Source organism: Urocitellus parryii, chromosome 6, assembly GCF_045843805.1.
Source record: "Urocitellus parryii isolate mUroPar1 chromosome 6, mUroPar1.hap1, whole genome shotgun sequence".
In the NCBI taxonomy this organism is placed as follows: Eukaryota; Metazoa; Chordata; class Mammalia; order Rodentia; family Sciuridae; genus Urocitellus; species Urocitellus parryii.
In genome coordinates, this window is record NC_135536.1 from 184,699,680 (window position 1) to 184,722,813 (window position 23,134).

The 23,134-nt window shown below is 52.1% G+C and overlaps 1 protein-coding gene across 1 annotated transcript in view; it reads right to left on the reverse strand.

Annotated features, from left to right (window-relative positions):
- The window catches only part of Jph2 (junctophilin 2), a 62,444-nt gene that overhangs the window by 30,676 nt on the left and 8,634 nt on the right, over window positions 1-23,134 (reverse strand). The window contains exon 2 of the mRNA XM_026383251.2: window positions 10,383-11,166. Within this exon, the coding sequence (XP_026239036.2) occupies window positions 10,383-11,166 (784 nt within the window). The remainder of the gene's footprint in view (window positions 1-10,382; window positions 11,167-23,134) is intronic.

Consider the following 23,134-nt stretch of genomic DNA (forward strand, 5'->3'; position numbering starts at 1 on the left):
CTTTTTCTGAGGACTGTCTGGGAGCACACGGCTTCTCCGCTCTCCACGCTCAGGGGCGTCCCCCTCCCCCAAACACACTGCCCCCCCACCCCTGTCTAACGCCTCCCCCTGCCAAGGACACAGGCCAGCTCTTCTCCCCTCCTGGCCTCTCCGCCTTGGCGTGTAATGTCACAGCTGCCTCGTGTATGTCACCAGAATCCCGCCCCATAACTCAGGAAATTCCACTGACCCCAGTCTTGGGTCTCTGGGCGCCGGGGATTTTGTCCATCTGGCGACTTGGGAAAGAAGGACGTGAGGGAGGGCAGGAGTCCCAGGCTGGGGGTCCTCTCTGTCCTGATGAGCCCATCCCCAGGGAGCTGAATACACTTAACGGACCTCAGGAGGCAAGCCAGAGACAGAGGACAAGGACAGAGGGTGCTGACGGCGGCCCCTGGGTTCATGGCTCACCTGAGTACCCTCAAACAACTTGTCACAGCGTGGCAGCCGGGGCTGAGGAGGAGGGGATCTATCTGGAGCAACCCTTTGGGAGGCCAGTGGGGGTCCTCGTCATAATTACAATGCGCTGGGGATATGGCACTCACCTGTAATCCCAGCAACTGGGAGGCTAAGGCAGGAGGATCACAAATTCAAGGCCAGCCTCAGCAAACTAGCGAGGCCCTAGGCAACTTAGCAAGATCTTGACTCAAAATTAAAAAATAAATAAATAGATAAATAAATAAGAAGGGCTGGGGATGTGGCTCAGTGCTAAATTACCCCTGGGTTCAAGTCTCAAACCCAAAAGAAATAGATACATAAAATCCTTTTCCACCCAGAAAATCCACCTCTCGAAATTTAACCCGTACATGTACCCCTGTCTCCCTTGCAACGATGATTTAAACCTTTGTTAACTGTATATGGGAGGATGGTGTGGGAAGCTGGACGGGGTGGTTTGGAATTTTGCTTTTTGTTTGTGTTAATCCACTCAAAGGTACCGTGGACCCTGTGGGGAGAGTCCACTGAGGGCATATGATGGTGAACATCAGGTGACAGTCCCCTGCGGAGTCACCCAGGTGAGCTGACATCACCCCGAAGGCCCTGCTTATCTGCAGTTTCGCTTTCCAGCTTTAGTTACCCAAGGTCAACCCTGGTCCAAAAATATTAAATGGAAAATTCCAAAAAGAACAATTCATAAGTTTAAAATAACTTCTAGGCTCGTAGAGTGTTATAGTTGTGTTATTTTGGTATTGTTGCTAACTCTTACTGTGCCTAACTTGTAAATCAAACTTTATCAGAAGTATGCGTGCATAGCAAAACACAGTCTAAGGAAAGTACTGTCCACGGTTCCACGCACCCACTGAGGGTCTTGGGAAGTCGCCCTGTGGAGAAGGGGACTTCTACATTTCCCATGTATGCCAATGGTGCTTGAATGTCCCTGACAGGATAAGTCGCCTGGTTGTCCCTTTAACCTGTTCTGTGAGTAGGACATGGGTCCTTGGATGCTCACTGCAGCCTCGTTGGTGATCAAGAAAAGATAAAATGGCTTAGTTTTTCCATCCAGAAAGATTGGCTGAATAAATCATGGTGCCCCAAACTTTGGGATATTCTGTGACCACCAAAAAGAGTAAGGCAGACCCATGTGCATAAGATAAAAAGGCCTCGAGACGCTGAGTCAAAAAGACAAGCTGCAGTTCTATTTATGAAAAACACAAAGAAGAAAAGGTCAATGGGCGGATTCTTTAGGTGAGCTGTTAATAAAAGTCACTTGGAAAGCACAAACAGGGCAGAAGTAGGTCAGGGATTTTATTACTTTTTTTTTTATGATTTGGATCTTCCTTGAATCTTAACAAGGATGTTGCTTAGAACAGTGATAAAAGAGCAAAAGAAGAAAAGAGAGAGACAGAGAAATTCACCATTTCAAGTAGCAGACCAGTGTTGTGGCTAAACAACTGCATTTAGAATATAGCAGCAAATAAAGCAAACTCTGGGGTCAGAATCAGCCCTGTCCCTTACCAGCTCTCGACTCTGGGCATGTTTCAAAAAACCCCTATGTGCATCAGTTAAAGGAGTTGACTCAACCTGACATATACCAAGTCCTCAATTAAAACCACACAATGCTAGCCATTATCCCCAGGCCTTCGTGTGGGGCTGAGGTTAACCGCAAGTGTTGCTGAGGGTCTCCTGACTCATGTCCCAGGGCTCCTGCTCCACTGACCTGTTTCTGCCTCAGTGACCTCCCCCTAGCAGAAGAGGAGGAAAGGTGGAAAGGGACTGGGGTGAGAAAACAAGGAAGCGACTGTCTCAACTCTGACAATGTCCCGGGCCACCTGGGGTTCACCACTGTACGCCTCTGTGTGACTCCTCCCATGCCCTTCCCTGCCCCCGCCCATCCCACCCCCAATCTAAGGTGCGTGTGCCAGGCAGAGTGCCACCTCATCCCTCTCCTTCCTTCAATAAAAAAAATAAAACAATGAGAACAGAAGGAGGAGGATAATTTGATGCTTCTGGAACCCCCAAGCCCTGGTTAGCCTCCTGCTGATGTCACCAGCCCCCTCCTCCCTCTCCAATGCCCTGCCACATGTACAAGAGCAGCAAAAAGAACAAAAACAACTGAGGAATAAATTTAACAGGAGAATAAAAATTGTACCCTGAAAACTACAAGACCTCACTGAAAGAAACTGAACTGAATCCTTCATAGATTGGAAGACTTAAAATTGTTCAAATCACAACACTTCCCAATCTGATCTACAGATTCAACTAAATCCCTACTAAAATCTCAATTGCCTCTCCCCCCAACCCTTTGGCAAAAATTGACAATCTGATGCTAAAATATACGTAGAAATGCAAAAGACTGAAGATCTCCTAGATAATCCTGGAAAAGAACAAGGTCGGAGGATTCACACTTCCCAGCTTCAAAACTCAGTTCAAAGATGTAGTAACTGGCAGAAGGACAGATACAGAGATCAATGGAATGGAACCGAGATCCCGGAAATAAATCCTCACAGTTATGATGGATTGATTTTTGATGAGGTAGCCAAGAAAAAAAATGAGCGAAAGAATAGTCCTGTCAACAAGCAGTACAACTGCATATCCACCAGCAAAAGAATGAAATCAGACTCCACCCCACACTATATACAGGTATCACCTCGAATCACAGGGTTCAACATAGAAGCCAAAACTATAAAATACTTAGAAAAAACTTACAGAAGAAGATTTTGGATTAAACAATATTTTTCTCAGACATGACAACAAAAGCATAGGTATCACAAGAAATATAGGTTAAACTGTACTTCATCAAATAAAAACTTTAGTACTTCAAAAGACACCATCAAGAAAGTACAAAGATAATCCACAGAATGAGAAAACATAATTGCAAATCACATAGCTGATAAAGAGCCTTTGTATTCGTAATTGATAAAGAAGTCTTACAACTTGGTAACAAAAAAGACAACCCAATTTTAAGATGTGCAAAAGGTTTGAGTAGACACTTCTCCAAGAAGATAGATGAATGGCCAGTAAGTTCAAGGTAAGAAAGTCAACATGAGTCACTAGGGAATGCAAATCAAAACCACAAGGAGACGATTTCCCATTTGAACAAACCAGATATGAAATATATTAGATAAAAATTGAGAAAGCCGGGCTCAGTGGTGCACGCCTGTAATCCCAACAGCTCAAGAGGCTGAGGCAGGAGGATCGCTAGTTCAAAGACAGCCTCAGCAGCTTAGTGAGGCCTTAAGCAACTTATCAAGACCTTGTCTCAAAATAATTTTTAAAGGGCTCGGGATGTGGCTCAGTGGTAAAGAACCTCTGTGTTCAAAAAAAAAATTGGTACCAAAAAAAATTTTTTTGAGAAAGAAATAATGTATATGGAATTATTGTTGATCTATTCGGTGGAATGATGGCTTTAGGATTATGTAGGAAATACCCTTATGTTTTAGAGGTGCATCTTAAAGTGCTTTGAGGTGAATTCTTTCATAATATCTAGAGTTTACTTTAGACTTGTTATAATTTGGAAATGAAATATTCCCTAAAAGCTCCTGTGTTAATGTTCAGAAGTGAAATGACTAGATTATGATTCGGTAACCTAACCAGTGGGTTAATCCATTTAATGGATTAATAATTCGAAAGGACTACTGTACTAGGTAACTGTAGGCAGGTGGTCACTGGGGGTGTGCCCTTGGGGATCATATCCTGTCCCTGGTTCTGCCCCCTCTCTCTCTGCTTCCTGGGTGCCACAGGTGACAGTGCTTCTTGTCATGACTTCTGCCATGATGTACCACCTCACCACCAGCCCAGAGCAGCAGAGTCAGCAAACCATGGACTGAACCTCTGAAACCAGGAGCCCAAAATACATCTTCCTCCCTTTAAATTGTCCTGTTTCCTCTTCCAGCTCCTGTGTGAGGAGAAAACTAAGCCCCAGAGAGGTGCAAACTTGCCTGGGGTCACACAGCTTCCAAAAGGCTGAACCCAGACTCAACGCCGGGCATCTAATGCATTAGCCCAGGTATTTCGGTCACAACAATGAAAACACAAAACTAACAAACACAAGACTGTTTCAGGGAACATGTGAATAACTGTGATCCTGCAAGGTGGTCGTTTGCCACAACTAGGAAGTGGCAGGCCTTCCCCAGGGGACTGGAGGAGGCCAGGTCCCCGTGTCCTACCATCTCTAGCAAGTGACACACAGTCTGCACCCTCCTTATAAAACACAGGCCCCCTCCCTCGCCATAATATTTTAGTTGGTACTATCAGGCCCTGCTCCTTCTCCTGCCCTGGAAACTGACCAGTCTTGCCACCAGGCCGGCCTATCTCTACTGTCCCCGCCCCTCCAGCGCTCTCAGTGACTCACGGCTCCCAAAATACACTGCACACTTCCCGCCTCCCTGCTGCACACATCCCGGAGCCTCTACCTGGAAGGACCCTTCCCTCCTCCCTACTGATGAACCCCAACCAGAGGTGGCTGCTGCAGGGACTCTCCCCCACCACCTGGGGCGACAGGCTGCTCTTGGCTTTGGGACCCCACTTTCAGCTCCTTCCTCCCTTTATTCCACCACCGACTATTTCCAATCCCTGTCTGTTGACACCACGGGGCCGTGAGTCCCTGGAGGGCGGTGGCCCTGATGAGCCACTCTGTGTGCCCAGGGCCTCAGCACAGGCCCCACACTGAGCAAGGGCTAATCAGACCTGGTGACAGGAGACCCAGCTGAGGTCAGGAGGCAGAGAAGAACATTCCTTCCCGGCCCACCTGGCTGCAACTCCCAGCCCTGCCATGGCGTGGCCATGTGTGACTATTTTGAGACACTTAACCTGTCTGTGCCTCAGCTTCCATCTGTAAAATGGGAATCATGAGACCTTCTTCATAGGACTATTGAAGGATGACATAATATAATAATATATTACTTAGACTGGCTCTCAGAAATAAGAACTGTATCAGCACTTCATAAATAAAAATTTTAAAAGCAGGTTCAAACATGGGCAATCACCAAGACCCTCCCTCGGACCTCATCCAGGGCCAAGCCCTCTTCCTGGGGAGGCCTGTGTTCCTGGTGTAGAGAGAAATGGGTGTGGACAGTGTGAAGTCACAGTTTGAATGGCATCAGATACATTTGGGGGGCATGGGGGTTGTGGGGATTGAACCCAGAGGTGCTTTACCACTGAGCCACATCCCCAGCCATTTTTAGTTTTTATTTTCAGGCAGGGTCTCACTAAATTGCTTAGGGCCTCACTAAGTGGCTGAGGCTGGCTTTGAACTTGCGATCCTCCTGGCTCAGCCCTCAGAGCTGCTATTTCAGGCAGGTGCTACCATGCCCTGCGGTTCCATTCTTCTTACTAGTCGAGGAGAAAGTCCTGCTCCAGTGACTACAGATCTTTCAAACCTCCAATCTCTTGCCAATGTCTCTTTTCAGCAAAAAAAAAAAAAAAAAAAAAAAAAAGTACAGTCTTCAGACTCAGCGCAATCAGCCATCCACAGCATGGCCCTGGATTTGAATGATGTTGTTCTGTTTTCAGAACTCCCCAGGATATTGGTTTTCTATTTACAAAGGTGATTAGAAAGCCCTCCTGTTCAATAAGCAAATTGATTAAAAGATGAAGATCCAGGAGGTAAGTTAATGGGGGGAGGGGGTGTGAATGTAACCAAAATTGGGAGTGTGGCTTGCAGGAGGTAAAAGTTTGGAAAACACTTTGTATGGACTGAGAGAAGAGGAGGAGGCTGTCCCCCAGGTGGCTTCAATCTCAGGGGAGACTCCAAGGTCCTTGCAGAATGAGGCATGATTCATAGTAACAGCCTCTACCTTCTTTTTGAAGAGGAAAATAAGCCCCAGAGAGGTGCAAACTTGCCTGAGGTCACACAGCTTCCAAAAGGCTGAACCCAGATTCAATGTCAGGCTGGTCAATGCCTTATCCCAAACTCTTGGCCACTCTGCCACCGGGCCTCCCACACACAAGAAAAATTCTGTCCCCAGCAACTTGCAAAGCCAACTCTAGCTCTGCACTCAACTTGGGAGTTCCCAGGGCCGGCCTGGGGAGGAGTTATAGGAGAGGAAGGGATGGTGGGGACAGAAGACCGAGCAGTTCAGTGACGTCACCCAGTACAAACCCTGAGACATTCCTAACATTAGACCCTGGAGTAGCTGAGAACTCTCTAAGGATATCTCTACCCAGCACCACAAGGGACACAATAAGAATACCAGCCAATGACAATAGCCCTTGACAATGATTGAGGGCTTCCTGCTGGCGGGCCCTGCACAGAGAGCTTCCCATGCAGCCTCTGCTTTGGCCCTGAAGACACTTCAAGGTCATTACCATTTTTCTCCTTTTAGAAATGAGGAAACTGAGGGCCTTGGGCTTAGCCATCTACTCTGCTCCTTCCAGAAAGAAGTCATTTAGCAGGGTGTAAGTGTGACAACCAGAACAGTTCAGGCACCACTCCAAATGTCCCAGCTTTACTCCGCAACCCAGGACCTTAAAAGGCATTACCAAAAGAGTCCTTCCTCGCAAAATCAGAAGGCAAGGATCCCGTTTCCCTCCACTACCTAGTAGCCGTGGCTATGTCTCTATCCCTTTCTGGGCCTCAGTTTCCCCATCTGGTCGGTGGTGGGGCTGGACTATCTCCAAGGGCCTGAATGGATCTAGAGCAACACTGATCAATAAAAATGCCATGCAAGTCACGGGGGTAATGAAAATGTTTTTCTAGTAACCACATTCAAAAAAAGCAAAAAGAAACAGATGAAATTAATTTCAATAATATATCTTCTCTAATTCAATATGTCTAGAGTATAGTCATTTCAGCATATTCATAGAATTACATTCTTTTCATACTAAATCTTGGAAATCCAGTGTGCATCTCACACTCGGAGTGTCTCAACTGGAACCAGCCACATTTCGAGCACTCCACAGACACAGGTGGCCCCCGGCTGGGACACTGGAAGATGCAGGTCTAGAATCTTTTTCCATCTCTGGTCCATTTCAAGGATGAGATGTGACTATTTGCTCCCTTCTCCTGGGAAAAGTGTCCTGATTGTAGGCTGAGCTGGACACACAAGCCCAGGGCCAAGCCCAGAGGCCAGGATGGAGAGAATCCCAGGCCCAGCCGGCTCCAGGAGGCTGCTGGGGAGTTTCCTGTCCCTCTGTGGCCAAGTCACTCACCCAAGCCCCAGGGAAGGGGAAGAGGCACAACCCTGCATTTCCTCTTCACCAAAGACTCCCTTAACTGGGCCACCAACACACACACACAGGACATCAGCCCCAGGGCACAGGGACTGGTTCCTCGCACACAGGAGGACTGCAGACCTTCCCTGCCCACCACTCACAGCGGCTCCCAGTGCAAGAGCCTGTTCACTCACTCCAAAGGCTCTGGTGGCCCCAGCGACCTTCTGAGCAGGGAGAGCTCAACACCTCCACATTCAAGGGTGCAGGCATGGGCAGGAAGGAGAGGGAAGGCAGGGGAAGTAAGGGGGCAGAGAGGGCAAGATGTTGCCCCCGTAGAAATAGGAAGGGGAATCCCTCCCTCTTTCCAGCCTTCTATTTCCTCGCCTTAAAATCAAACACAGGAGATCTTAACAAGGGTTGCTTTCCTGCTGGCTGCTCAGCGCTGGGCATGTCCCAGGCATCAGCTGGTTTCCTCCTCCTAATTATCTATCGTATGGGGAAAGAGGACCCCAGCAACAGAGTGGCGAATCAACTTGGGCAGGATCACACAGCTGGTCAGTAGAAGAGTCAGCACGCTCTTCTGAATCCAGAGACAAAACTCTTTCCTGTTCCTCTCTCCCATGTTTCAGGGTCCAGGACTATCCTGGCTTCTACCTGTCATAAGCATTATCTGTCAATAAATTCACTGAATGATGACGGTGACTAGAAATCCTAACTGAACGGCGCTTGGTCCAGCACCATAGTGGATACTCTGAAGTACCATCCAGATTCCCCTTGAAGATTGAAGGGCAAAGACGAGCACGGTAGCCACACCTGTAATCCCAGCAGCTCGGGAGGCTGAGTCAGGAGGATCACGAGTTCAAAGCCAGCCTCAGCAATGGCAAGGCACTCAGCAACTCAGTGAGACACTGTCTCGAAATAAAATACAAAATAGGGCTGGAGATATGGCTCAGTAGTTGAGTGCCCCTGAGTTCAGTCCTCAGGACCAAAAAAAAAAAAAAAAAGATTGAAGAGTGATTTCTCCCACCCCAGCTTCTCAGAGAACTGTCAGCTGTCCATCCTCGCTAATACGCTCTTGGCGCAAGAAAGCTGTCCAGACCTAGTCTTGCTCTTTTTTATTTGAGGATCACCTGCATCAGTGCTAAGGGTGTGACCTCCCAGCTCCGTCACCCCAACATGGGACATCTTTGAAGGTCATCTCCACTGCAGAGCACCCCCTGTGGTTGGACAGGCCTTTGTGGAGATTTTATTACTGCCCAGGGTCTCCCTCCACCCTATTCTGCTTCCTTCCATCCCCCATCGTGCCCACTAATCTTCATCTCAGAGTCTACTTCCAGAGAACTCGCCCACGGCAGGACTGAGACCTACTGGGCTTCACTATCTGCAGCTCACTCCAAAGTACCTAAGTGGGCAGCAGGAGGAAAGAGGAGCAACCCAGGCAGAGAAACCAGCCTGAACACAAGCCCTTCAGCAGGAGGGACTGGAAAATATTAACAAAAGACCCGAGTGACCAGCACAAGGGGAAAAAGCCCAGGCCCAGGAGGAGAATGGTAGAAAATGACACTGGATAGGAGGGTGGAGCCAGGTGACAGAAGGCCACTCTCTAACTGGGTGATTTTGGAGAAGTCACCTTCTAAATGAGCTCTCTGACCTCACTGAGCTCACCTGTAAAATAGCAATAAAATGGTATCTCTCTTATAAGGTTGTTAAGAGGACTGAAGGACTCAATATTTGTAAATCACTTAAAATAGCCATCACATAGTAGGTGCCATCAATGCCTGGAGACAACATTAAAAGATAATCTGAAGTAGAAGGAGAAGACGTAGAGGAATTTGAATGTAAATAGGGTGGGTGCTCAGGGATGGCAGACAGGGTGGGTGGGTGCGTGGTTGGGTGGATGGCCGGGTGAACACGGGTGAGTGGGTGGAAGTATAATGGATTGTTGGATGGAAACATGGTGAAGGAGGTGGGTGACTGGCTGATGGCAAGGTGGCTGGGTGAGGGGGTAGGAGGGGTGCTATTTCAGTGGATGGAAGTGCAAAGGGGATGAATGGGAGTAGTTGGGTGAATGCAGGTGGCTGGTGAATCAACCCATGGTTGGATGTTAGGCTGGGTGGCTCAGAGCAACTGAGTGAATGTGGGTGACAGGTGGATGAGGGACAGATACAGGGCTGCAAGGAGGTCTGGGCAGTTGCATGGGTGGTTGGGTAGATAGATGGGTGGAGAATTGAATTGCTGGATGAGTAAAAGGATAGACAGTTGGATGGATGGAGGAGGATGAGTAAAGGGTTGCCAGGTGGTGGTTCAGGTGAAGGTTAGAGAGGTCCAGTGGCTGGAGGTAGATGGGTGGATGGAAGGGTTAGGTAGACAGAGGGGTTGCTCAGGTGGGTGTTAAAGAAGGCACAATGAATGAAGGGCTTGGATGAACGTCTGGATGGTTGAGTGGGGAGATGGTGGGTATTAGAAAGGCTGGGTGAATGTAAGAGTTAAATCAGCCAGGATGTGGGTGATTGCAGAAGCTTGGGGGATGTATGAGAGTATGGATGGGCGGGGCAGGATGGATAGATGGTTGACGGGACAGAAGACCTACGGCAGGTGACACCAGCTACTAGAACCCCTCCAATTAACCTCATAAAGGTCATGAGGGAATCCCTTATGGTAAAGAAGCAGAAACAGGCTTGGAGACCGCCTGTAAGCTGGCCTGCTCCAGGACCCATCCCAACAGGCCCCTCCCGCGTGGCCCCAGCCAGGCCTACCTGGAGGCAGCGATCTCGGCTTTCTGGCGCGCGATGGCGGCGGCACGCTGGGCACCCTCCACACTGTGCTCCACCTTCTGGCGGACCTTGTTGCTCTTGAGCGGAAGCACGCGGCGCTTGGTGCCCTTGACCAGCACGTTGTGGCGATACTTGCCCTCCTCGCGGTGGCCGTCGGGCAGCGTGGTGCAGCCGTAGCCGTGGCGCAGGTTGTCCAGCCATTCGCCCTCGTAGCGCAGGCCACTGGAGCGCTCGCTCACGCCGAAGCCCGAGCGCTTGTCATTCTTCCACTCGCCCATGTACGTCTCGGTGGTGGTGGCGTCGATGTCCGCCTCAAAAGGCGCGGCGTCGTCGGCGCCCTCGGCGCCCTCGCCCAGGCTGGCAGTGGAGGCTGCGTCGCTGGCCCCGGAGCTCAGGTCGCTCTTCAGGAAGCTGACGCGACTGCGCTGGCTGCCCAGGGACGTGCGTGACTCCGTGCGCCGCAGCTTGCCCAGCAGCGCGCCCCGCTGGAAGAGGCCACCCCGGGGCGCGCGCGCCGCCTCCCCGCTGGCCAGCAGGCTGAGCGCGAAGCCACCGCGGGGGATGGCCGGCGAGGGCAGCGTCGGGCCATCGGAGGCTGGTGAGGTGGGCGAGTCCGGGGCCACTGTGCCATTGCTGTGCTCGCTTCGCAGAGATGACAGCGACGTGCGCAGCGGCGAGCGCACCACCACGGCCATCCCGTAGGGCACGCTCTGGCGCACCCCATAGCCATGGCGCATGCCGTTTGTAAACTGGCCTTGGTAAGTCCCTGTGGGCGAGGAGAGCTCACATCAGTAGGTGACACAATGCGCCCTGCGCGTGCACAGTGTCTGGGTGTGCAAGGACCAGGACTGGGCAAGGTGGATGGCTCTGAATGGGGAGCTCGGCCATCTGAGGGGCAATCAGTGCAAGTTACTGAATGTGAGGTTGTAAGTGCGCCAGCAAGAGGGTCTGCCCAATGGTGTATTTCTGATGGTGGGAGCATGGCAAGTTCACAGACGTGCAAGAAGGGCAAGTTGTGTGGGTCAGGGTGTCATTGTGTTAAGTTGTGTGTGCAATGGAGGCCCTGAGAATGGGTTAGATTCTAGGAGTGTGCATTCACGCAGAGGGAACAAGCCAGAAGGAATTTGCAGGGTGGTGTGAATATTTCCATTGGTGGGAACATGCTAAGGTCAACAAGTTTCCAAGACAGGGGGAGGTGTGTGGGACGTGTAAGCAGACAGGTGAGGCTCTGATGATGTGAATTTGAATGAGTGTGCACAAATTTTTGATCACACACTGGAGAATGTGCAAGAGCACTGATGTGCGTAACAGTGGGTTTGTGCGATAGCATGACTGCATTTGTGGGAGTGTGCAAGGCAGTGTGCACAGAGTGAGATCATGTGAGTGAGACACGATGGGATATGACATAAGGTTAGGAGAGCATGGGAGGTCTTCACGCAAGGAAAGGCAGAGTCAAGTGAGAGGGCAAGACCATTGGAGGTCAAAAAGCACAGTGTTGAGGCCAGGCACCGTGGCTCACGCCTGTAATCCCAGTGGCTCAGGAGGCTGAGGCAGGAGGAACAAAGCCAGCCTCAGCAAGAGCAAGGTGCTAAGCAATTCAGTGAGATCCTGTCTCTAATAAAAACACAAAATTGGGCAAGTGCCCCTGAGTTCAATCCCTGGTACAAAAAAAATAAATAAATAAATAATAAAAGCACCAAATTGGGTGACTAGTCAAGTCTTCTTGGTAACAAGGCAAATGCACATGCACAGCCAACCTAGCATCCAAGGTCATGTGCACATTCAAGGTCATGAAAAATAGGACAGTTTAGTAGTGTGAATGTTAGAAAGCATAATATTTTGAATATGCATTTGTGCAAGATTAAGTGTGCAAGAGAGTTTTGTGGAGTTGGGTGCCCTGGCATACACCAGTAATCCCAGTGACTTGGGAGGCTGAGGCAGGAGGTTTGTAAATTCAAGACCAGCTTCAGTTACTTAGCAAGACCCTCAGCAATTTAGACCCTGTCTCAGAAACCAAAAATAAAAAGCAGCGGGGGACATGGCTCAGTGGTAATGCCCCTAGGTTAAATCCCCAGTATCAAAAAAAAAAAGTACTTTTGTGGGAACACGTGTTAGTGTTTTCTACTTTATGAGATCACGTGTGTGGAGCAGTGTGTTCACAGTGGGGTCCTATGGAGGTGACGTTAAGGACATGTATGAGGTTCTGAGTGTGCAAGGCCATCCGAGGGTCACAGCACAAGGCAATGTGAGGCTGGAGGCTGAGAGTGTGTGGCTGTGGGCACCAGTGAAACTGAGACCGCGGAGGACCATCTGAGCAGGATAGCGACGTGTCCATGGAGACGTCAGCAGACACGGCCCTGCGTGGACAGAGTGTATGAGCTAGGGGCCACCAGGAACGGGACAGTGAGGTTAGTTGGGGGCTGCTCAAGTCTTCCATGAGCAGAGGCAACAGAGAGAGGAGCACAGGCTCCAAGCACTGCCTCTGCCCTGTCTAGCTGTGTGACCCTGGGCAACTGACTGCCACTCTCTGTGCCTCAGCTTCCTTGTCTGTCAGAGATAAGAATTACCTCTTACTGAAGCATTGCTTAAGGTTTAAATGAGTTAATACCTCTGAAAAACTGAAAGAAGACTGATTCTGCAAAACTGGACTAATGTCGGCGGTCACCTAAGCTGTAGAGACAAGCTGACACAAAGTGGCCAAAGTGACTTCACACCGCACCTGCATCCTACTGTGAGGTTCTCCCCAAAGTTCCATCCCCAACCGGGTCCCTCCTCCCTGGATGCCATATATGTCCTGCTGAGCCCCCCATACACATTCCTGACTTCTTCCCCACCCCTCTGCCTCTCCAGATGTCAGCCCGCAGGGGGATGTCCCCTAGATGTCACACAGCTGCCTCCAGCTCATCACCACCTGCACACAAGGCCTGTGCCACGCGCTGTCTTTGTCTCCCACAGTGGCACTGGTACCCGGACGGTCTCCATTTAAAACCACAGTCTGGCTGCCCGCCCCCACCCACTTGCCCCGCTCCCTGGTCACATTTTTCTTTCCCCCCAGTATTTACTGATGTACCATAGGATTTGTTTATTACCTTCTCTGTTTTTCTTCCCCAGCTAGACTGGAAGCTCGGTGAAGGCAGGGACTTTTCTGCTTTGTTCTCTGGGTCTCTCCAGAACCTGGAACAGTGCCTGAAACCTAGAGGCGCCCCCTTGACCGGAGGACCTGTCTGCAAACTCCATCAGGCCGCGTGACCTCGGGCAGCGCCTTCCTTTCCCTGGGCCTCATTGCCCCCCCAGTTGAGTGGGCTTGGACCTGAGATGCTGGGCTCATTTCCAGGACAAGCTGCTGGTCCGAGGCGTGACGCACCTTAACCCAGGAGGCAGGATCCAAACTCAAGTCTACCTTCTGCAGAGGCTCGCTGTTGGAGCCTGTGGTTGTCAATCCTGGTGCCCATTTGAAGCCCCAGGAAACTTTTAGAAAACCAACCGACCCCGGGGCTTTACCAGCGGAAATCCAGCTTTAATCTGATGGGAAGAGTCCTCAGTGTCCCCAGCTCCTCTGCCCAGCAGGCAGGAGCAGCTAGGGCCGAGACACCTCAGCCCTCCCCTCCCCTCCAGCCACAGAAAGCCACGGCCACAGTCATGGACTCTCAGCTCTACCCAGGCCAGAGAGAAACTGGTGAGAGACAGAGAGGAGAGCACGGATGGGATCTCAAGACGACGGTGTAAATATGACCTCTGTTTCTTAGATGGATGTGCAGAGAGGTTGTGTGACTTATCCCAAGTCACACAGCAAGAAAGCGAAAGTGGGATTTGAACTCAGGTCGGACTCAGGCTGAGGAAGTGGGAGAAAGTGGTTGTGTGGGGGGTGCCATGAGCAGAGAGATGAGAGATTGGGGCGATGGACAGAGAGAGAATTAGGCTGCCCTTCCTAAACTCATTCACCCATGAGCCACTGGACAGGAGGCAGAGGGACACCAGTACGTGAGCCTCTAAGCTGTGGAAGTTCTGCTCATTCCTTCTTCAGATTCTCAACTTCCTCATCTGAAAAAATGGGAAACGAATACCCACCTTCCCAGGTTTTCTTGAAGACTGAATGGAAAACCCAACACCCCGGGATACGATGTGAGCTGTTATGCCACCACACAACAGAGTGCCACTCGTCCAGCGAGGGAGGTGACCCGTGTGCTCAGCAGGAGCAGACCTCGAAGCCAGGCCACGCAAGGGAGCCAGAGACCCAACAGCACCAAGGGTTTGGTTCCAGTGACATGAACGTCTAGAAGAACTGACCAGAGTGGCAGAGCGGGTCTGTGGTGGCCCAAGCCGGGGGAGGGGAGGGGTCAGCTGCAAGGGGCACAGGGAACCGCAGAGGACGGTGTCTCTTGACAGTGCTGGTGTCTGCACAGGTGTGCGTGTTTGCCAAGACTGACCACTTAAAACGCATTTCGTTGTATGGAAATCATGCCTCTGTAGAGCTGATTCTTGAAAATTTAGATAGGTGGATGAAAGGGAAGGAGAGAGAAGGAAAGAGAGAAAGGAAGGAAAATAAACTTTTATGAAAGCAAAATACACAGATAGATAGTATTCTGGAACTATCTATCAGGACATCTTGCAGCCCTACTTTCCAAGTGGATCTAGAATCTGGGTACTTGTCAGTCCTCTTGGAGCAGAGCCCCTGTTCTCTCTCACCTGGACTTCAGCAGGAGGCCACACTGGTCTCCGGCTCCTGCCCTTGCCCCCTCTACCTAACCAACACAGCAGTCAGAGGGATCTGTTCAAATATGCAGCAAATCAGATCACACCGCTCTGCCCCTTCTCACTCAGAAGAAAAGCTGAAGTCCCTAGCGACCCACAAGACTCTACCTAATCTCATCCCCATAACCCTCTATTCTCAACTCCTCCCATTCTTCCCTTTCCCTAACTCTAGTCACACAGGCCTCTTGCCCACCCTCCCCCATGTAGGTCCTGCCTCAGGACCTTTGCAGCTGCCAGTCCCTCTGCCTGGAATGCTCACCACTTGCCATAGTCAAAGCTTTATTTATCTCGTCATTGAACTTCCCCCCATCACACTATTTAAAATCATGACCCCCAATGTCTTTTGTCCCCTTCTTTGCTGTGCTCTTACAGCATATCTGAAGTGACATCTTGCTTCTCCTCTTTCTCCTGCCATCTGCGTCACTGGCGTGAGTACCCCCAGCGCCTGGAACGTGCCCACAGGGCCGGATACATGAACAGCAGGCTCCCGCCCATCCATTCTCTCCCTGCCTCTTCCATCTGAAAGTGGCCCTGTGAAGGTGCCTGGTGGGGGTCCAAGGGTCCACGTAACAGAAGAGGGAAGCCTAAGGCCCAGCGGGGATGAAGGGCCGGCCCAAGATGACCGGTCAAGGTGCCAGAGCCCGCGCTCACCTGCCTGCCTGGCTCTGCCCATCCCGCTGCTGCTCAGAAGGAAGAAGAAGAGAAGGGAAGGGGACGTGAAGCCGGCAGCAGAGGAGGGGACCTGGGGAGGACCTGGGAGGCAGCGCTCGCTGGGTTGGGTGGAGGTTTGTGCAGTCAGATCGACCAACCTCCTGGGCAGGTGTGGGCTGGGCTGACGTGGCCCCTTTAAGCCCAGGAAAACCTGAGGTTGCAGCAGAGGGCCGCTGGGGCCCCCAGGGGAGGAGGAACAGCAGGCTCTATTAGGAAACCTGGGAGCAAGTGGCAGGAGGCACCGACACCCAGGGGAGGCTGAGAGCGGGGCCTTGGGAAGGGAAAGAAGCCAAGTGCAGGGCTGCCTCCCGAAGCCTCTGTCTAAGACAGTTCTCCCTGGGGATAGGAGAGCACATGGGAAGGTGGAGAGAAGAGAGAGCCTGTCCACAGTAGCTGGGAAGGGCCCTCTGTGCAAGGAGTGTCTCCTCCCACAGCTGCTGGGTGGCCCCTCACTTGGTCTTGTTGTCCCTTCAGGGCATCCTGATGTCCTCAAAAGAAGGACCAAGATCCCTAGCAGCTCACACAGCCTGGTACACCTCTCCTTTCTGGTCCTAAGCTGTTCTCTGGCCTTAATGACTTCCGAGCCTCAGGACCTTTGCACACGCTTTCTGCTTTTCTTGGCGCACTCTTCTTCTCCACCTGCCCCTTGGCGACTTTGATTGACAGTTCAAGCTTCAATTTAAACTTCACTCCATCCAGGAAGATTTCTCAAACCCCTCCCCCAAGTTCTGCCAGAAATGGCCACATGCTATCACGTCTCCTTATTAGCACTTTCCAGGTGCTGCTGAATCATGATTATGATTCTGAATTCATTGTGAGGCTTTCCTTCCTGTCTTTGGCTTCCAAGAGGGAGGCTTCTTTCTGTCAAGGCCCCAGCATCTAGCACGGTTCCCAAAGCCAAGGAAGCCCTCAGAAAGCGTCTGATGATGGTTGCAACTGTCTTTTCCCCGGGTGACACCTTTGTCATCTCTTCTCCCTCATGACTCAGCTCAGCAGTGGGGGGCAGTGGCTGCCAGGGTAGGTTCAGTCCTGTCCCCGAGATGGGGCTCTTGAACATGGCCTCCCTGCAGGGACTTTTCCGGTATATTACAGAACACTGTGCATGTGAGCCCTAACCCTGACCTTGAACGCTCCTGGGTGACAGTATGTGCCTCCTTGCATCTGACAGGCATCTGCTGTGGACCCTGCATTCCGTAGGCCAGGTACTGGGGAGACCACGGTGAACGGAATGGACGTGGTCTCTGCTCCCCAGGGGTCTGGAATCTAGAGCAGGTGAGACTGAAGTTGCCCATCGCACATGCACGCACAGACCTGACCGCCACACGGCGGCCCAGAAGAGAGATGGCGAGGGGTAGGGAGAGGTGGCTGACTGCAGATGAAATGAACTAACTACACGGGAGGCAGCTGGTGCCCGGGAAGGGCTCCCTGAAGGCTAGGTTTTGTTTCTTTTCTTTTTCGTTTTCATTTTGTAGCTGGGGAGGAGCCTAGGTGAGTGTGCTCCGCCGAGCCGCACCCCCAGCCCCCAAAGGCTGACTTTTTGGCAGGTCAGAGTCTTTGCTCAGAAAAGCTGGCCCAGAAAGGATTAACTGTAAAGATGAAAAGAAGCCAGGAGGACAGGGGACTCGGAGGGAGAGGAGGTGACCAGTCCAACCGGCCACCTCGGTGCCCAGGAGGCCTGAGTTATTCTGCAGCCTCCACTCAGGGAGAGGCTTCAGAGCTTCCGCCCTTGGGGGGAAGAAAATATTTAACTCTGTCCATCTATCTCCATATCCCCAAATGCAGAGTCGTTTCTGGAAGCCACGTCTATCCACAAGATCCCCTTCCTGGCCTGAAATGGTAATGTACTGATCTGGAGATCAGAGGTTTTTAAAGCACAGCCTTGCTTTGAATTTGGTTGGTGTCCTCCAGGCGTCCATTATGACTAAAGGCATGGTCCCCCAGGGTGGGACCCTGTTGGGACAGAGTGGAAACTTTGAGGGGTGGAGGTCCTTAGGTCATAGGGGACATGCCCCTAGGAAGGGACTCTGGGACCCCAGTCTGACTTCTACTTGGCAATGTAAGCTCTTACACACACACACACACACACACACACACACACACCTCTGTCCTGCCTTGATGTGGTACCCTCTGCTGTCCTCCCTAAAGGCCAAATCAATGCCCTCCGTCTGCCTGATCTTGGACTTTGAGCCTCTGAAACTGCAAGCTAAATCAACCTTTTTTTTTTTTTCCTTGTAAGTAGCCTGTCGAGGATTTTGTTATAGTGCTGAAAAGCTGACTAATAGGACCAGGATGTAGCTCAGTGGTAGAGAACCTGCCCAGAAAGCAGAAGGTCTGGGTTCCATCCCTAGCACTCCAAAAAGTGCCAATTAACACAAGCACCTCGACGATTCTAGTGTTCAGCCTGGGTTGAGAGCCGTGAAACCTCTCCTCTGGCCTCCAGTTAACCCGCCTGCTCCATTCCTGTTCTAAACTGTGCCAGGGATTCCCTTCACACCCGGATGCTCCCGCGGGTAGACCAGGTGAAATACTGACTTCATATCTCTCAAGAAAAATCTCAATAATTATATATTGATTATACATAGAAATGGTGGTATTTTGGATAACCGTCTCAATAACAAGTATCATTAAAATTAATGTCACCATTTTAGATGTGACTACTAGAAAAATGTAAATCACACACAGAGCTCACGTTAGGTTTCTGTTGAAAAGTTCTGGTTTCCATCATTTGGGGTTGGAGTCCCCAGTGACCTGCAGAGATCAATGCCATCATTTAAATTTTAGAAATGGAAAAACAGATGTCAGAATTTAAAGGACCTTCTCCTGATGACATGGTGTGGCCGTCATAGGCCACCATTGGCAAGTGTCCCTGACCAGCGCTGGCCCCACTGAAAATCGGAGAATCTCCCTTCCAAATTAAAGATCGGTACATTCTCAGCCAAACCTCGTCTCCAAGCAGGTGGGGTCAGGTCAGAGACCGGGGAAGGCCGGAAGACCTAGAACCCACCAGGGACAGGGAGGAGGCCTAGGGACAGGCCTGGGACTCTGCTTCCTGCTGCAGAATGGCCACGGAACACCCCCACCTGGCCAGGGACACCTTCCTATCTCCAGGACACTGTCTGAGGTTGGATGGTCACTGTCCCTGGGAGCTGGCCAGAGCTGGAGAGAAGGGCACTAGGACAAGCTCCTTCCAGGGTCCCCACTGCTCTGGAGTCCAGAGGACCTGGCTGTCCAGTGCCTCCGTGAGCTGTTCCAGGTCACCTTCCAGCCTCATGCCCACACCCTGACTGCCCCCCCCCTCAGCGCTACCTCCTGGGAGGCCGTGTCCCTTCTTGGCTTCCCCTCGTCCCCTCTTTGTGTCTCGTCTGTGCTTTTTGACAGCCAGCCCTGGTCCTTCTCCAGGGTCCTCCCACGCAGCACCAGAAGTGAGCACAAGACCTTAGGACCACCCACGGAAGGGTCATCAACAGATAAAGACAGGGTTCAAGATGGAGCCTGGCAGAGGGAAGCACCAGAGAGCCCAGGGGACACCAAGGTCAGCTCAGGCATGGACGTTGTCCTGAGCATGCGTGCCCATGCTAGAGACCCCATCTAGGTGTTTCCATGTGCAGGGGCCCAGGTAGTCTCGGCTCTGACCCATCTTTAAAGATCACGGACCCAGCCTCCCAGAGAAGCCACTCAGGGCTCACCTATCCTTGGGGACAGCAAGAGTGACGGAAATGGTGCAGGCTTTGGAGACAGAGAGACCTGCTCAGTAGCCTGTGGATGGGTCCATGATCCTTGATCTCTTCCCCACCCCCACCCCCACCCCTTCTGGTCCCAGCCACATCCGGTCCCTCTGGTTGACTATAGCAGTCCCCCCTGGTCCCCACCTCGGTTGACCTACTGCTGCTGTTGGCCGCCAGCATCGTCTTTTTAAGACGCAGATCTCCACGGGTACCTTCTCTTAGGCTCCTGTGAGGCCTCCCACGCCCTGCCTTGGGCCAGGATCCCTAGAGAATCCTCAGGTTCTGAGCCCTGGATGGACATGGGGGCGGGGGGGGGGGGGAGATGTCCTGGGAAGAACACGAATCGGGAAGGAAACAGGGGTCCCAGGTCTGCAGCCGAAGGTGGTGGACATGACCACAGAGGCCGCCACTGATCTTGTGGGGTCTTGGGAGCTGGTGTGGCCCTCAGCATCGTCCAATCAGAGCAGGGGACCAGGCAGCTGCCCTGGACGGGAAGCAACGTCCAGCTGGGCGCCACCACAGGCTCCTGGCAGTTGGGGGAATGAGGGCCCCACCTGAGGGGTGCTCAAGGGCGTCCCCAGCATCATAAGGATGAAGTCCAAAAGGCTCAGTGTGGCTCACACAGCCTCAGGAGCTGGGCTCTGCCCACATTCCCAGCCTCCTCGTCCCTCCCCCAGGCAGTCTCTGCGCCCATCTTTTCTGGAACACAATGTGCTCTGGTCCACCATGAAGCCCTGGCACTGGCCGGTCCTCTGCCTGCCGCAGCAGGGTGTCCCTGGCACCCCGTTAACCCCTGCGCATCCTGCAGCTCTCAGCTCAAACATGGGTGCCCGGAGGAAGCCTTCCCTGATGTCCTGGGCCAGCCCCGTCCTCCCATCGCCACGTCCTGGCTCTTCTACCTTTCCTTTCAATGACACGTCACATTTGTGATGAAGTCACTCCTAGCTGCATGGCCCTGCTGCTTGAATTCATGCTCCTGCACACCAGGGCCGCTCCAGGCAAACCGAGAAGGTTGCTCACCCTAAATTTGGGTGAGAAGGGCATTTCATATCAGCACGCTATTGGGTGCATGCTGGCAACCTGCTCTTCAGGAAAAACAAACAAACCTTGGTTTGTAGCATGAGCCAGTTTCCACCGAGAGAATGCTCCACCCCGGCTGGTCCAGATGTTGAAAAACTCATGAAAATTCAAAAGTGGGTTTTCATGAGCCAACAGGAGATGGCCCCGGTACCCTGTATTTAGACAGGACTCTTATGTTCCTAGTATTTGTGAATGTGCTACACCGTCATGACACCCCGACTCTGGTAGATGTGATATTCTCTCAGTCCTACGGACACAGCTAGAGTGGAGCTTGGAGACCAAATAGTCCACAATAATAAATAGTCGGTCACATGGGCCACCTCTTCGCTACCCTGTGTCCACAACAACATTGCTGACCAATCATGATTCTGAATCCTAATGTGGCCTGGCAGTCTCCCCTCACCACATCTCCAGGTAGCCATAGCCAACAGGTCAGTGCTGCAGATGAGAGAAAATTCACTTACCTTTAAGGGTAAGTAGGGTCCAGCCCCCTCCTAATGCAGAGGAGAACTTTAGGCTCAGAGAGGTAGAGGGACCTGCCCAAGGTCACACAGCAAGGCTGTAGCTCAGCTGGGACTAGGGAACAGATTTCTTGCCTCACTTCCTCTTTCCATCCAGCTCTACCTTAAAAAACTGAGTGTCCCGGAGTAGAGTGGAACAAGGAGGGAGGACCCTGTTGGATTCTGGGCCTAGATTTTGGGAAACTCCCCAAACTCATTTTTTTGTGCCTTGAGGGCTTCTTATCATGTCTGTGTACAGGCACTGTTTCTGTGTTGGGGAGGGAGCACTTTTTATAAATCACAAAAGTCACATATGCTCATTGCAAAAAATTTCAAACAGATGAGAATATAAAACAAAAGCCCTCCACGGTATCTCCCCAGGGGTAGCCACTGTTCAGAACCTGGGTCCCTCCAGGCCTTCCAGTCATCAGGGGTAGAGATACAACAAGGAGGCTGAAAGGACAGCCGACCACAGCTCTGCCACTCACCATCCCCGTCCCTGAGAACTAGCACATAGTAGGCACTCAATTAACAGTCCTCCAACAGCTTCTGTTCACTTAAAGTGCCTCGGATGCCTCCTGCCTCTGCCCTACTCGTCGCAGGGCTCAGCTGATTGAAGGCGCCCTGCGGTGAGTGTTTGATCCGGTTTCCTTGTAACAGTCCCAGCCCTCGCTCTCTGGCTCGCCCTCAAGGCTGGCACCAGAGTCCCTTGCCATGGCTTCCAAATGCTGCCGTCCATCAAAGCCCCGCAGTGTCTGGTTTCCTGGGATCACTGACTGACAACCCAAAGCAGAGGGGCTGGCAGCGTTGGTGACAGCAGACTTGGGTTGCGGCGGGTGGATGACAAGTGCCCTTAGCCTGCAGGCTCCGCCACCCCCACGCCATGAGGCTGCGGCCCCGATGACACCCCACGGCTCACAGAGAAACAGAGGATTAACCGGGCGGCCTCGCTGACCGCCGGGGCAGGGGCCTGTGGGAGCCCCTTTGCCAGGTCCTGGGTCAGCGAGGCCGCCCGAGGGCCCTGGAAACCAGATCTGACTGGATGTGGGGGAGGCAAAGGGGTCAAGGGGGGAGCGTGGGGGTTCAGAAGGAGGCCCCCGGCCCACGGTGTTCAGTGCCAACCCCAGGACTTCCCTCCTCGAACCCGCACCCCATCTCAGCTCAGAGCATCCGGGTTCTTCTGTGTTTAGGCAAAAACCTGAAACCCTCCTTGACTCCGCCTTCCCTTCTCCTCCTGTCCAACCAGGCGGCAGAACCCACCAGCTCCTCCTCCAAAACTCCACAAGGTCGGGGCCCACCGCCGTGGTCTCTGGTCTGGATCGTTCGCATTTAGTGCAGTAGGGTCTCAACCCTGAGCCAGACAGAGACTCCTCCACCCGGAGCTAAAGGAATCCCATGACACCAGTCAGGCCCTGTCACCTGTGCAGTCCCCATTGTCCTCAGAGTAAAAGCCAAATTCCTACAGTGGCCCACCCAGCCTGGCGCCAGACACCCATCCCTTCCTGGCAGGGCATTATCTAGATAATGGTGCTTCCCCAGTGAGTCCCATCCAGGGCACACACTGCCCATTTGTCCTGTTACTAAGATGTCACATTGGGTCCCATGGTGAAGAAGGTATTCGCTAAGGATTCCAGCTTAATTAAAAATAAAAGTAGGAAGAACATGGCGCCGGCCAAATGGGGTTTTCGGCAGGCCGCGCTCAGCCCTGGCCCCAGCGTGGCGCCCTCCACACGCCCTGCAGCCCAGGTTGGCCCTAAAGACTGAACACCTGCAGCACAAGGTGCTCCCGACAAGCAGCAGCGAAAGTGCTGGAGGCCCTGCTGCCCTGGGTTGCCCTGTGGACCCTGCAAGGCGCACCTCTGGGCCGCTCATCTGGGAGCACAAGCTGCGCAGGAACCAGGAGGGCCACACCTCATGGCCCACCTGCTCTGTGGCTGGGCTTGGGGAGGGATAGGAGGGAACAGCG